This window comes from Selaginella moellendorffii, unplaced genomic scaffold (genome assembly GCF_000143415.4).
Source record: "Selaginella moellendorffii unplaced genomic scaffold, v1.0 SELMOscaffold_23, whole genome shotgun sequence".
Lineage (NCBI taxonomy): Eukaryota > Viridiplantae > Streptophyta > Lycopodiopsida > Selaginellales > Selaginellaceae > Selaginella > Selaginella moellendorffii.
The window spans coordinates 1,322,809-1,338,913 of NW_003314284.1; the positions used below are offsets into that span (position 1 = coordinate 1,322,809).

The 16,105-nt window shown below is 39.1% G+C and overlaps 2 protein-coding genes across 3 annotated transcripts; both read right to left on the bottom strand.

Moving 5' to 3' along the window:
• Nucleotides 1-336: 336 nt before the first annotated feature.
• On the bottom strand, nt 337-2,259 carry LOC9655961 (ACT domain-containing protein ACR9). Of its 2 annotated transcripts, none has more exons than XM_024678994.1 (7): nt 2,073-2,259; nt 1,844-2,003; nt 1,556-1,777; nt 1,384-1,489; nt 998-1,319; nt 657-947; nt 337-599 (listed from the first exon to the last, which is right to left on the bottom strand). In XM_024678994.1, exons 2-7 carry the CDS (start codon nt 1,986-1,988, stop codon nt 465-467), a joined length of 1,221 nt encoding a protein of 406 aa, XP_024534762.1. In that variant the 5' UTR covers nt 1,989-2,003; nt 2,073-2,259; the 3' UTR covers nt 337-464. The 2 variants fall into 2 exon arrangements, with proteins under 2 accessions (XP_024534762.1, XP_002974109.1); XM_002974063.2 differs by having other exon boundaries at nt 1,844-2,008; nt 2,073-2,258.
• A 2,512-nt stretch (nt 2,260-4,771) lies between these two features.
• On the bottom strand, nt 4,772-6,365 carry LOC9656702 (actin-related protein 2/3 complex subunit 2A). The gene is made up of 9 exons (XM_024678838.1): nt 6,291-6,365; nt 6,157-6,235; nt 5,893-6,100; nt 5,668-5,837; nt 5,535-5,612; nt 5,351-5,483; nt 5,207-5,298; nt 5,063-5,119; nt 4,772-4,990 (listed from the first exon to the last, which is right to left on the bottom strand). Exons 1-9 carry the CDS (start codon nt 6,350-6,352, stop codon nt 4,913-4,915), a joined length of 957 nt encoding a protein of 318 aa, XP_024534606.1. The 5' UTR covers nt 6,353-6,365; the 3' UTR covers nt 4,772-4,912.
• Between the last annotated feature and the right edge of the window lie 9,740 nt (nt 6,366-16,105).

A 16,105-nucleotide genomic window follows, 5' to 3' on the forward strand; every position in this document is an offset into this window, starting at 1 on the left:
TTAAGTTTATAAATGTTATAGAAAATTTTGATTTGGTTTATAAACTCTATAGGTGTAAAGAATATACCTTGAATATCTAAATATATTCTAGGAGGCATGATAACTAAAACATAAATAAGAAATATGATAAGCCACAGTCAAGATGCTATGGTTTCGATTAAACATTGGTTATAAGATTGCTCTAGGGTTAAATGATTAATCTCAAAAGAGTGGTTAAGCATCAAATAGTAGGGTGGGCCAAATTTTTTAACAACTCTATGTGCTTTGTAATGGAAATTTATTTCTTTCAACTTTTCTTATAACTCCAATGTTTAGAAAAATCACCATCAAATCAGAGTGTTTAAGAATAGTTATAACATTTCTTATATAATGGTGGTTTCTTATATAATTGTGGTTTTTCCATGTGTTTATCTGTACAGATTGATTTAAATGGTTGCCACAAACTCCCCAGGCTCTTTTTGTCTCTATCCCATTAAAACATTTCTCACTCGCTCGCCAATGAGTTCGTGCATTCGCTGGGAGAAGTCACCCGAGTCAATGAGCAAGACACGGTAGATCTCCCATTGCATGTCACCGATGGCGTGGCGACCAATGTCAGCCTGAATCAATCGCAGAACTTAAACAAGCTTACACCATGAAACTTTTGGAAGATTTACCTGGAAAATACAGACGTCGAGCATTTTCAATGCCAGAGTTACGTCGTATAGAACCCGAGGACGGCCTTTTCCGCTGAGCTCGATCGGTGTGGCTACGAAGAGCTCCGAGTCTGGTCCTCGAGGCAATACCGTCACCCAGAGGGGATTAGCAACGTCTCTTACAACCCGCTCACACAAAGCTTTTTGCTTCTCCGGATCCACGAGCTTTCTTCCATCAGCTTGAGTTATGAAAAGATCGATCTCGCCTCTCCCTTTGTCGATAGTAGACATCGACAAACGACCGTAAGCAACCTGTGGAACAGAGAGTTGCTAGTTTAGAACCGACGAAGTTTTTGCCTTGCCTGATAGTTGAAGTCCTTAAGAACTCTTAAGCAGTCGTAAAGCAAGCCCTTTCTGTCTCTGCAAGATATCTGTAGGAGAGTGTGCGCCGGACTTAGAAGGTCGTCGATAGTGACTCTGGGAGTGTCACCGTTTTGCTGGGAATTCACACCGGAGGACAGTAGCTCCGACACCGAAGGCGGCAGATTTAATGCAGGAGTGCACATCAAACCTCCATATTCCGGCCCCGCTTCCTTCAGTTCACATTTCGAATGCAAGCCTCCCATCAAGTTCTTTATGCGTTCACAAACTTCTAGTGTCCGTTCCCTCGATGGAAGTAGCAGCCTGGGCAAACAAGAAAGGTATAAGAAAAAGAGGGTCACCATGTTTCAAATAATTGCTCACTCACTTATTGTCAGAGATTATAAAGAAGTCGATGACCTTTCCATCTGGACACGTAGAAGCCTTGACCTTGTGAACAGTGAGCTCCAGTTCCCACAAGATCCTGGACATGTCTGCGGGTAGGAGCAAAAAAAAAAGAATAAATTGACAATCCTGGCAGCTTTACGACTGAATCGTACCATGAAGAAGTCCCGCTCGATCTGCCGAGTAAACTTGGAGAAGAAATAGCTTGAGAGGACTCGTCACGAAATCCGGATCAACCGGCACGAAAACCTGGTTCTCGGGCGGGCACGCTGCTATCATTCGTTTTCTTAGCAGTCCCCATTGGATGGGCTTCGCGGTGGTGATTCTTGGCACCGCCCAGAACACCAGCAAGCACCACCGTCCATCGGTTTGGACATCTGTGCAAGGTAGAATGTCAACAAAAGAAGTAAGAACACTGAAAGAAGAAGGACGCTCTTCCCCACCTCCACGGACGAGACTCAGGCCAAATTCAAAGATAATCCTCGTTAGATCGCAGCCGAGGCCTCTCTTGTCGGGGCAATTCACTGTTATCACAGTCGGATCTGCAGGATGGATCACTACAAGTTCCTCGCTCGGAAGAACACCCATAATATCGCTCTAGATCTTCACTGGAGCGGAAATTCCACAGAAATGAGTCACATTGCGATAGAACAAGCTACTCCGCCGGCCTACCTCGCGGGAATCGCCGATTCAACCAGCCAGGATGTGGAATTCACGCCACAGCAGCCACCAGAGCGCACGATCTTGCTGCTGCCTCGAGGATCTAACCAGCGCCTTGGCCAGCGCTGCCGCCGGATCCTCCCCTGCCCATGCTGCTCTACCTTCCATTACCAGCAAAGGCGCTAAAGCCCTAGCGCGCTCGTAAGAAAAAGAGGAGGCGTGGCACGAGGATGGCCGTCGGATGCCGCGCACGAGACTTGTACGGAAATGATCGAGACCGTCCGTACTTTTAACTTGTGCACGATATTGATGGGCTCCAAAAGGGACTTTAGAAATGTGAGGCGCTCAAGCGCGCGCGAGCTCGTTAAAATCTCCGCGAGGACTTTTTTCTTCGCAATCTATCTATCAACTTAGAGATTGCATTTCCTTGGTGCAAAGTGTTCTATATCTAGAGCTTTGATTTACAATATGGATCACTTGCTGCGTTTCCTTGGCGCGAATAGCTCCTTTTGGAGGATCTCCTAGTACACTTTTGAGCTAGTATTTTTAAGAAATCAGCTTTGATTTGGCTCTAGTAAGAACCTAGAGAAACCCACAAATTTATTAAGGGATAACAGAATATGCGTCAAAAGTCTTATTCTTTTTGAAAATTGCATATGCCATTTTGAATAGTTTACCAATTTTTTTGAGTTCCTCATCATAATGTGTACCACCTGCTGCAATCGCCTAGGCCATAACATCGCGTATTCGCCTTGGCCTTTGTAGTCCGTTCCAATTTGTATCAAGATTTGGGTGACTATTTAGAGCCATCTTGCCTACAGAAACACCAAGCAAAGATAATTCAAGTCGTCTATCAATGTCTAGAGCCAAGAGATCCTCAAATATCAGCTGTGCAAAACAACACAAAAGACAAAAGGGGGAAAAAAATGAGAACGAAGAAAACCAAAGAGAACGTACTTACGTGAACAATGTACACGATCATGGGACCCAGCGGGACATTGACACCATATAATTTTCTGGCAAAATCTTAGGAATGTTCGGCCATCTCTCGGCATGCTCCAGCTCGTACAGATTGCACAAAATTTGCTTGACGAGTTTGAGAAAGCTTAGCATCCTCCACCGATTCATTGTCTCTCAGTTGTTTAGCGCCGCCGTCAAACTAATGCTCCGGAACTGTGTACTGGAAGTTGAAGATAAAAAATTGACCTCCCTTATTTCTCCCAAGGGACGGCCCCATCCTGCCACTGCGCGTTGTTGAGTCTCATCTGTGTTTGCAAATCGGATTTTACCTCCAGCACCTGGCGGACGCGGGCAGTGAGGTCAATCGACTATGGGGAGTTCCTTGAACCAAACGTTATAGATCGTCTCGATGGTCACCTTGAATGGCAGAATGAGGCCCTAGAACCTGCGTGGACGGTGTGAGTTAGTTGTTGCAGACTTTATTCTCAGAGTTGCTTGCCACAACATCTTCTAGTGGACTAGTTCCTAGGCAAATGTCGTGGCGTGCTAGAAAGCTCCAAATGATCAATGATTTTGTCCTGAGTCCAAAAGAGCCTCTCAAGCTTGCTGTCAGGAAACACCTTTGCTGTATATGCACTGGGATCCAGAGAAGATTAGATGTCTACAAGTTGGATTGGCTCTGTGGAAGAGGAATTATCTTGAGACGTGGAAAAAAGTTTTAAATGTTAACCAAAATCAAGTAACTCCTCTAGAGGAGAAAATTGTGGCATGAGAAAAATCATTGCACACTGACTTTTTAAGTCACTTTTTTCTTGTAAGGGACCAACCAACTTTCTGGAAATATTGTTGGCTAAAGTTGTTGGCTAGAGGCTGCTGTAGGACTTTCTCCTGTAACACTTGCTGTTGCGGGTGCGCTGGCTGCTGCTCAGGGTGGAGAATCCAGCACCTCATCTGATTGAGTGCAAAATATGTGGTGACAGGATGGCTTAGCATCTTGTGAGTGTAAGGCTTTTAGCTCCTTGAGGTGCATCTGCGGCTGGACAAGCTCTCAATACTACACTAACTCCGTCATTGTCTAGCACCAAAGGCAAACTTATCCTCTGTCTTTGGCGCTTACACTCTATTCATAGGCAATCCAGAATGATGGTTGGACTAGTCATGCCAAGCTCTGGTAACATGTCCCGCTCAACCTACTCAAAAAGAGGTTAGCAAATAACATATTTCCACTTTGCCACCTTCCGCTGGAAAACTGGCTTCAAACCTTGGATGATAGCTGCGGTGATACGCTTCTCATTCATGGTAAAACCTTTGGCTTCCAGTTCTTCAAATAATCTCCTAAGGATGCTGCTGAATGCAAAAAGCTCAAAATAGAGTTGATGGTCTTCTTCCCCACCTCCACATACGAGAATTCGAAGATAATCCTCGTTAGATCGCAGCCCAGGCCGGGACAATTCACTGTTACCACAGCCAGATGGATCACTACAAGCTCCTCGCTGGGAAGAACACCATAATGATCTTCACTGGAGCGGGAATTCCACAAATGCGTCACATTGCAATAGACCGCCGGCCGATTCAACCAGCCAGGATTTAGAATTCACGCCACAGCCAAGAGAGCGCGATCTTGCTGCTGCCTCGAGGAGCCTCTTGCTCTACCTTCCATTCGGCTCAAAGTAACACGCTCACGCGCACGAGACTTGTACGGGATGATCCGGGCCGTTCTTACCTTTAACGCTTGTGCACGAGATGTGAAATGACTTGGAAATGTGAGGCGCTCGAGCGAGAGCTCCGCGACCACTTTCTTCTTCGCGATCTATCTAGAGCTATGATTACAATGGGACGAACGTGTTTCCTTGGCGCGTAAGGATCTAGTACACTCCGATTTTGTGCTACTTTTACACTGATCTCTTGAAAGATCGGCCTTGAGCGGTCTTCTTATCCTTCTCTAAGTCGGGCTTGGCTCTGTTGAGAACCTGGCGTGGACGTAAAAGAGAGAACTCCACAAAGTTAGGAGCAATGGTGAAAAGGAAAAAAGAGAGCTTCACCTGAATAAGGCTCTCCACTCGTCTTCTCATCCGCGTGTGCATGAAAGCCTTGGAACACTGCAAGGAGTAAACAGCAAAAGATTGAGAAAGTGAGAGAGAGAGAGAGAGAGAGAGAAGAGAAAAAATGGAAAACAAAACACGGACCTTGACATGGTAGCTCACGTAGGCATGGAACGTCGACAGGTTCCACACTGTTCGTTCTAATTTGTCGCCCTCGACATGCCTCGCAAAGATAACTGGTTGTACACGGGGTGGAATTTAATCACCAGGAAAGCTCGAGTTACATACCAATTGAAACAAAGCCGCAGTTCGCATCGAGGGCGAGACCGGAAACTCCCTGAAGTTCTGCTGGAGGATTTGAAGACCACAGGCATGGAGGAGCTGTGTTTAAACCCCCAGTTCGTCTAGCTTCCATAAACTCCTGTAACACACCGAGACTAGATTTAACCCAGTATTGTCAGAATGGAGAAACCTGGAGAAAAGACGTGGCGAGAACAGCGTCGTTGGCATCCTTGAAACGCATAGGAAAAATCACGGTCACTTTGTCAGCCTGGAGTTCGGACTTGTAATTCTCCGGAGAGCAAAAGAAGAAGGAAGTGCAAAACCTGTGGAACGAGGAAGCAGGATTCTCTGGGACGGTGCATTAGAGCAGTCAAGCGGTCGGCGTCAGGCGACACGGTGTTCATCGCTAGGTGCTTCAAAATCTCTCGAAGTGGAGCTCCAAGCACGACCGAGCGAACCGAAGCAAACTTCGTCAAAACCTGCAAGCAATCCTCTAGCACTTGATCACAGTGAGTTTCTTCAAAAAGCTGGAGAAAGATAAGCAATACCCTCGTCTGCTGGAAGCTGCGAAAGATCGATCCGGAGAGTTAAGTTGTAGCCCATCTCCGGTGGTTCCTTGACTTGTGCGAGAGATCCATAAGCGCCCCGCACAGCTTCCACGGCACCTAGTGGAAGATCACCAGAGAAAACAGTCTCGGGAGCTGGAAGTGGAAGTCCGAGCGAGAGCGTCATGTAATGTGGCTCCTTGGCAACGGACTAAGAAGAAAGAAACCAAACTAGACTGAGAAGTCCTTCTACAGCTTCTTTCTCACCAGGATGTGGTAGCGGACATCGTTGAACTCCACCAGATGGAAATCAATCTCCAGAGGCTTCTCCTGCTTGCTAGAAATCCTGAAAGAAATGCCGAAAAGATAAGGACAGAAAAGGGAGAGTCATATCATCTTACACTCGGGATCGATTGACAAGAATCTGGAGCACTGCCCGCGCCTGAGGCTGCATCAGGATCATCTTCCCCAGTTCTTAGGGCTGCATTAAGAATTTCTATTTAACATATTTTTATCTAGTAGATTATAGATTTTAAATTTAATTTAAATCAAGGATAATTTATTTCTTCATTTATTTATTAATTCTTTATAAAAATTTAAAATTCAAACCTTTTCTTGTACTTTATTATTGATAATAAAGTTAATTTTACGTATTTTATTATAAAATTTGGGGTATCTCTCCTTTGTACAATTTGACATTGGAAGTTTTATATATATATATATATATATATATATATATATAGTTAATTTGTTATTATGTAACCACAAAATAATATAAATTTCAACTTCACGTCAGAATTTTGACACATTAGTAAAGTTTAGATTTCAAGCTTGTGGATGTAATATTTTCCAATACACAAATTAGATTTAAACATATTTTAGATACTATAGATTATATTCACTATCACTGTGTGCTCAGGGTTGTTTTCTTAGTGAGGGTAATGGAAATCACTTTGCACAAATCACATGATTAACATTAAATTTGTGATGATACCATTTTCTTTAAGATGATGCAGCATCAGTCTTATGTGACAATATAAAATGTCATGACCCATGCATACATGGCATACTCTATGACAAAAATATTATACACACAATGAAGTTTAAATTGTTTATATAGCAATTTAAAAGTGATTATGTGCATAATATTTTTGCATACAACCCAAAAATTAAAATCCACACATATGTAAATATATAATGCTCCCATATGCAATCATATATTTGTGGCCATAATTTAACTAAATAATAACTATTTATATCATACTTATGTCAATTAACTAGTTCAAAAAAGTTTTTAAACTATTTTCTAAAAGTCAAATAATAATTGATTGGGATGCATTTTCTAGATAAACCATTTTATGATTAATATTAACATATCTAAAAATTATACTAAAATTGAAAATAAAATAATGCTATCCAAGCTCTGCACATTATCCCATGGCAACCACAAGTAATAGCTACTCCAACAGCACCACCAGCATTCCCTTGCCCATCTTCGTCTGGCTGGAGCAATGTGAACACGATGCTTAAAGAAGAGTAAATATAGAGGGCAGATTAAACAAGATAAAGAGCAATCTAGTTGGCAGAAGAAGCAAGCAATTCTACCTTGGGTTGTGAAAGCCTCTAACATGGCATGCTAAGATCTGAAAATTTCACAATCTCTACCACCTATTATTTACAATGCCCTAAAATGAAGTTCTTTCCATACCTAAAATCCGATGAGAGAAAACCTTGGCCATCTAGGACACTCATCCTTGCTCTGCAAGACTTTGCCTCTTGCTATCTCAGCATATGGCAGAGGCCTTTGCTCTGAAAATATTGCATTGTGGAGGCCTTGTGTGAGTGTTGTGTTTATTTCTCTCTGTGGTGTTGTTTTATAAAAGAAAGAGAAAAGGATCATACCTTTTGCATGCTGCTTTGATCTTTGTCATTTCTGTAGACATAAACAAGCCAGTGATTTTCATGTTCCAGGTTACCTTTTCATCCTGTGATCTGTCACTGCTCGTAAGTCATCCACACTGCCGGGCTTTTTATAAAAGTTTTCCCAACACGTCTTGCGTGAGACCACTCTTATCATATTCTCTGCTGCAAGAAACTATAGGTTGCAGTTGTTAGAAATCTCACAAGTCAAGACTTACTTTGCTTACCCCGGAAGAGTTAGCACTTGCTTGCTATACATGGCATATGTCACGATCATTGCGTTCCAGAGAAACACTAGTTGAGATGTACGACTGGATTGGAAGTGTTTTCAAGGTAGCTAAGATCTTCAAGTGATTCAATCTGAAAGGCATGACAATATTCAAGCACCTGAGTAAGAAAAAACGGGAAAAAAAAAAAAAAATCATGTAAGAGGAAAATGATGTATCCTGACCAGTGGCTAATTGGTTCTTCAATATCCAAAAGCTCTTACTTGAGCCTGCATCACAACCTCACCCGCAAATATCAATGAGAACAAAATAAAAAAGTAAAATAAAAATTAGATACCTTTCACATTTCAGTAGTGATCTCTATTTTGAAATTTGCTTAGAAATGGTGACGAAGCAATCACTTGTGATAATGGAGCACCTTGCCCATAGAAGAGTGCCATAGATTAAGCTGTAACACACTCGCCCAGCCCTAATGTTCAGATGAACAGACTAAACCGAATATCCTTAAAATAGAACATTTGCTCAGGGTCAGCGTTGGAAAAACATAAAATCTTAAGGTTGCATGTCCCTTAAAAGTGCTATTTTTTAGCCCCCATTGCCTTAGCCCTAGGATTGAGGGTCCGAAAGAAAAGATGGTTCTGCGTGAAGCGCGAAGAAAAGAAGATGGTCTCAGCAAAGTGCAATTTTGGGCAGGATCTTCTCATGTCACTGGTCCCACGAGATCCTCTAGAGGTATGCTAGGATGGTTTCGGCTTCTACTTCTTGCCCCAATTTTCTTTCTAGTGGTTGATGTGCTCCTGTTCGATCCTGTTTGCCCTTTGGCTGTGGTTAATTCTGTGGCCATCGCTGATGACGTTTGTGCTGAAATTTGGGAATGGGTAAAGGGCCTTCACCCGTTCCCATATTTCATCACAAACGCCATCACGGAACGTCTGCAATATTTGAGGACGTTTGTGCGGAAATTTGGGAACGGGTGAAGGAATGTCTTCCTTCCCTGCCGGCGGAGCAACATTTTAAGGTGTGTGCGGGAGTTCAAATGTTTGTGTTGTGCAGGTATACTTTCCACTTCAACTATCCATATGGTGGCAAGAATACTCGGTCTGATCCGCAATTCATCCGACATTCAAGCAGCAAGCACCATCTTTTCTGACATGCTCCTTGAGCTGAAAGGACTGGTAGACTGGGACGGTGTTGGGGTAGACGAATGTCAGGAACTATCACGTATACTGGAGAACAGGTGTAGAAGCGAGACTGTGAATGAGGTCGATGCTAGACAAGCTCGTCTTTGCTCTACATGAAATGGGGTTCGAAAAGACCATAATATCTGGGACAGGCGGACATTTAGTACAGATGCTGGATTCGCTTTCAGGCTCTGTGAAGGACAAACTCAGCTATTATGTGTACTCACTTTGGGGATTTTTCTAGCGCCGAATCTATCAAGGAGTACACACTGAAGTTTGTGAAAGACGTGGATGATTCGACTTCAGCACCATCTTTGGTGTTTACAGAGGCAGAGACAGGTTTTACGTCAGATGTTCTTACGGGATTCAGAGGGGTCGCTACAGACTTCTTCTTGAAGAAGGCAGATGATTTGTGTAGGCGACCAAAGCATGACCTCTTTGTCAACAGGTCTGTGTGGGACGATGTTCTGAGGTTCTTTGCAGTACCATCATTCCATCCCAGGTGTTGGGAGGGGTCATAAATTTATTGATGCTGCGGGTGTATATGGGAGTTCTTGTAAGTGTTCCTGTCTTCTCACTATATCAACACAAAGTTATTTTGAATACAAACTTTGACAGAGTTCTTTGGACACATTGGACATAGACAATTTTTTTTGGCATTAGAAGGGCTGTAGGAAGAAATTACAAATTGAAGAGGATTTTGAAGTGGATTGTTTGCCTTACCACAGACATTACATTAATGCTTCTCATAAAAATTGTGTTTTTGCTTCTCCATCCGGTTCAGAAGGAAAAACATATGTATGAAAAGTTAAAGTCTTGTTAGAATAATTGATAAAAATATGCAGGTGATATAGAAGAAAATGCATGGTTTATTAATGTTGTATAATATTTGAAATACACAATAAAATTTAGTTATTACTTTGCTAGTTTTAATAATCTATTGTGTATTACATATATACTAAGTGTAGCTATTATTCCAATTCATCTAGAATTTGATATTTGAAATTTTTTTTAAATAAAGTAGTAGGACTATAAATTATAAAATAATTAGTAGGTCCAAGTGTATGGCTGCAATGACATATACTAATATTAACTTAATAGAATTTTGATAACTATTGGATTGGTTTCAATCTAGACCACTTGCTCCTTTATAAAAATTAAGGGTTTCATTTCTGTATTCTATTTCTATATTCCATGCACTCACATTGGTGGCGATAAAAAAACAATTTTGACTATCCTTAAGGAGTGTTTAGATTTTGGATTTTAGTTTATATATAACTTTTACATTGTTTAAATCTCCTTTTCCCTATAGCTTTTTTGATTTCTTCTTTTTTGCATCTTCCTTTTCATTCATCTTCATGATAGAGCAATAGCTTCATCCTCTTTTGACTTTAGAGCAGGAGTTAGTGCAATGGCTTGATGTTATACAATTATAGTTGAACAATCAGACTCAATTGATGGCGGCTTTCACGGCATATGGTACAATTCCTCTTGCTTTTGGTGCCAATCCTTGTGACTAGTAGGAGTTCTTTTGTGGGAGTCATAAAGATGATATGTATCATTAGTTCAATCACTTTATAGTGATTGCTACATATCATTTTTGAGATAATGCTTGGCATTTGTGTGAATTTCCTATATGTCTCCAAGGGATATAACTGCAATAGTACAATAGTTTGAGCATAGGCACTCGTGAGAATTGAAGCATTCTTTTGGACGTTTTTAAATGTGCATTTAGACATGCCAATGATTGTGATGATACTTTTCAACAATTGTATTATCTTTATCAATGGCCATATAAATTTATGATGCAATTTAGTGTTCGTTTCCAAAGCCTTTTGCTTTGTGCAGAGCCAAATATATCAAAGCATATCAAGTTAGGAATGTTATGGCTAACCTTTTGTTAAGATCTTATAGGACTTATGCATACACTTGTTCCCGCCACCTTTGACGATGTTCTTCGTTTGACACAATATTATGAAATGTTGCCTCTTCCACTTCTCACTACACATCTTTAAAATCCACTTTCTATAAGAGATAGTCTTGTTCTATTGGAAGTTGATACTATTGCTACTTAAATTCAAGGACAAGGGCGAGAACTTAGTTATGGCCGTGATGTCTATTATTGGGTGTGTGATGAAGTTGGTCACATTTATCATTATTATCGGCATTTTCCAAATTGGCAACCTCTATTTCTTCGGTGGAGACCTTGGTGTTACTGTCGGTATTGCTGTAGTGGAAAGTCTAAACACCAATATGTTTCTAGGAAACAAAGAATCATACAAGTAATAAAAAGACCTTGCATGAATAAATTAATGACCCCCTTCTCTTTTTAGTGGGAATATCATCAAGGGGTTCACTTGGCATTAATTTATTCAGTATTTACTTTCTAAATTTATTTTTATAACAAAAGGTTTCTTATTCCTCTTTCCATGTTGGTTGATATAAATTTGAGTTTATCTTCTATTGCTCGATCTGTTACCACATTTTACTATCTACATTTGTGTCATGTAGTAAAGTCAATTTTCATTCTTTATGGCAACGAGTATACACATGCATGTGCACAAGATAAAGCGGACATAATTGTGCATGTGGGTGATTTCAAACTGAAGTTACAATCATTGCATGTGGTGCCAAATTAAACTTTTGACTTGATCTTTGGTGTGGATTGGTTGTGGTGCAATTATGCTAAATATGACTTTGAGGATTCTCCCTTTTATTTCATGCTTCTTTATATTTTTTTCATTCCTCTCACTGATGTTCCTTTTCATCTCTTCGCTTTTACTATTGCTTCCATCATTTTTATTTTCCCATTATTTCATCCTTTGTTTCCATGTTGTTCTTTTATTCCCTTTTCTAATCCCTTTGATGGTCTTTGTGTTGCAACAATTGATTAGCTCATAAAGGAGTATACTAATCTTTTTAAATTTGACATGCTGTTTAGGGCTAAGATTGCAACATGTCATCCTATACCAATTGGGATGCTCGTTTAATCAAAGTTTTTATTCATTGTTGATCATCAAAAGAGATCAAGATTTCATATGTAACTATTAAAGAGATGTTGAAAAAAGGGTGTTATTCTAAAGTAACAGAGTCTTTAGGCATGTGAATCTCATCTTGTGATAAAAATTAATGGGATTATTTGTTTCTGCATTGATTATCTTCCATTAAATAAGTAACAATCCCGAACGTGTATATAATGTTTGTAATGTGTTAGATTGGTTGCAAGAAGTTATTTTAAAGCTGAAGTGATTAAAGTGCATGTTTGGATCCAAAGACACCACTTATTTTAGATATCATATTTCTCATGAAGGTTTGTAAATTGATCATAACAAACTTGTGGTTGTTTTCAAAATTCCAAGATATGTGAATGATATGCAACACTTTTTAGGTGAAATGCAAAAGTGAAATTGGTGATATATGGTTTTGATATTGTTCATTGCCTAGGGAATTCCTATAACCTTTTGGATTTAAAAGTTTTGGGAGGTTATGTAACTTAGTATTATTCAAACTCAAAGTTGCTTAAACCCAAATATTTCAAGGCCCTTAATTAATTAAAAAAAGGTGCACTCTTGTTTATAAGTTCTTTCCTTTTGCATTTGATCCCCTATGGATCATCTTTCAAATATTTCTCTTTAGTTGCTTATAGTTGTATAGTTGATGTTAATGTCTTTTTTCGAGCTTCTCGTCCTTCTTCATTTTCTTCTTATATTTTTACAAGCCTATTATTCCAACATCTGTGGATTTTTTGGACAAGGATTCCATGCCGACATTTATTATACTTGATGTTTAGTGTTCATAAGGTGTAGAACAAGATTTACATTTTCTTAATAAAGTTTGTGTAGCTCAAAAGGTTAAGCCATGGATTTAAAATCTTTGCAATGGGTTTGAGAATATTACATCACTTGTTGATAATTTATTATTTCGGCATTTACATTCTCAATATCGTTTTGAGGATGATTTTATTTTATTTTATGGGGACAAATCCTGATGATCATTTACAACTGGTGGTGCCTTTGATCATTATTCCATGTTTTCTCCACACCTACCATGATTTTGCTATTTTAGGCGAGCATATAAGATATCGTTATGTGACTGGAAAGTTGTGTAGGTCTTTTTATTAGCCAAAGATGCAATGTAATGTTATCTGGTATGTGCATTTAGTGCCAAGCTCGTAATACTCCCCCTCATGCTACAGAATTACAATTGGAGTTAATTGCAATTTCTTATCTATTTGAGTTAGTGGCATTTCAATATGACAGAGTTTTTTCAATAGTATATTGCTATTACTTCTAACTACTTGACTCAATAGGTGGAAGTTGGAGGTTTTGCTAATGCATTTGTAACTACTGTTGGATATTTCCTTCTCAATTGAGTGTTTAAGGAATCCTGTCCAAAATGAATGGTCATGCATTTATAACTAAGGCATTTCACATCTTAATGTCTCAATTGGGGACATGCTAAACTTTCATAAGTGTTTATCATCCATTTTCAGTATTCGGACTAAGATGGTTATTTGCCATCTCTTTGGTATATATATATCATAGGGGTGCAGAGTTCTATTAATGATTCTTTGTATAAACTCCTATATTGTCATAATTTGATACTACCAATAAAATTGAGTTTACCTTTAAGATTGCTACGATCTACTGATAATAATCTGTGGGATCAATATTTAAGAAACATTCTTCCACTAATCCCAGTAGAGTCTACTGAACACTTAGGCTACATACAAGTGGGACAACAACAGCATTATAACTTCTATAAAATACACCTATAAAATACAAAATGGATGACTTGGTGTTAGTTTATTTTCTCAATATTATGGTATGATGGAATGGACTATATTAGGTGTAACAGCAAAGTGTATAGCAAATTTATGTGATTTGGCACAATATTTAACAAGTTGATCTTCTAGAAATTGTGCATGTGCAATGGCTAAAACACTATATAAAGGGATCAAGAACAATTAACACCACCTATATATCCATTAATGCCTCCTCCTGATATTTCTTTGGATTTTAGTCTGTCCACTAAAGAATCTTGATTGTCTTTCATTATTTCAAGAAGAGGGGATGAAGAGTGTATGGCTATGATGTTGTATATTAATATTAATATCATAGAATTTTGATAGCCGTCGGATTAGTTTTAATCCAGACCACTCTCTCTTGTATATAAGTTAGGATTTTTAGGCTAATCAATATGCATATTTCTATATTCTATTTCCATATTCCATGCATTTATAAAGCCATATAATAAATCTTTTAAAAGTTTATTTTTTAAAAAAAATATAATATCTATTGTCTCAAATAATAGTTAAAGCTAAAACTTTAAAATGATATAAACTATATGGAATATAAAATTCAATTAGCTTCAAATCCCTAAATTATATCTCAGAGGAAACCAATTTAATGGCTACTAAAATCCCACTCTACTAATAATTATATATAATTGTATAAGTTATATATTTGGAGCTCACATTACAAAATTATTATTAAATCATTTAAGTGAATCTTTGCATAAAACTGTAGAAATTTCCATTAAAAAAAATTTTCTCCTAAATTTTTAAATTTATTAAATCAAAGTCTAATTTTAAGCTAATTTTACTAGAATTTTATCCATAAATAAACTAGCCATATGTTTATAAAAAAATTGTTATGTGTTACATGTAGCAACGTTCGGTTTGCTTAATAGTAGTTTTGTGACCATTTTGTGATCTCTTGTTGCGCATGAGGAGGTTCATTGAAAAGAAAAAATAAAAATGGATAAGTCATTTGCATGATGGTGCACTGACTTTTTTTCTATACAGAGTGGGGCCTAATGAACATTATAAAGAGTCTGTAATGTAATATATACATGAGCCACATTGCTCTTTGGTGTTACAATAGATCCCCTCACTAGGCATTTCAAGGGCTTGTAAAGGCAGTTAACCCACAACTCATTTCATTCCTTTTCTTTCTGATCCTTCAAGCTGGATCTCCTCAAAAACTAGTAGTAAGTGATAAAAGAAAACTACATTCTTACTATGCCTCCTGTTTCATTCCTCTTCAAGTGGACCTTGCAACTATGGAAACCCTCTATGTCAGCATGCCCCTCTTCGCATTTGTAACACTTGCAATGAGGTTTGCTGTGCGGGCAATAGATAATCCCTTCACCTGTGACTAGGCCTGGAGCCTTTTGTTTAGGGTCACCAGCAGTGATGGGCACAAGGTCACCTCATGCACCACCATAGCCATAAAACAAATCGAAATAAAGATCCAAGGCACAAGGTTATTAGGGATGGGGAAGACAACCAATTCAGTACCAACGGCCATAGCAAGCACCTCAAACATAGAGCTAGATCTAGGCATGACCATGCCAGACACCCACAACATGTCAAAGGAACATAGAAAACTATAACCCGACTACAGAACCACACAAGTAGACCAAAAGAATGAGGGTAAACATGAAATTAACTATTCATTTAGTGATGAGAAGTACGGGAAAGTAGACCAACACTCACTGTGTCTAAGGTATGCCATATGCTCATACCTTCTACTTAAGCTGCACTCGATTGAGGAACATAGACGAGGTGATCTTCAGCAAACATTGTGTTGTCATCAATGACAGAAACCTCATCCACTTCAAGGGCACCATGAAGCCCATACCTCTCCAACTGCTTGTAAATCTTCTCTGCCAGCAGCCATGCTGGAGGAATTCACACCTTGATCACCTCCATGCCATCATTGGCTCGCACAATTGTTACTGTTGTTGCCATACACACATCTGTATCCTATAAAGTGAACCCCATAATGGTGCTTCTAATAATGTTAATTATTATTATGATTCAGTTTTTATGATTCACTGCTACTCTATCTTTTGCATTCCCGCATTTATTGATACCATCATCAA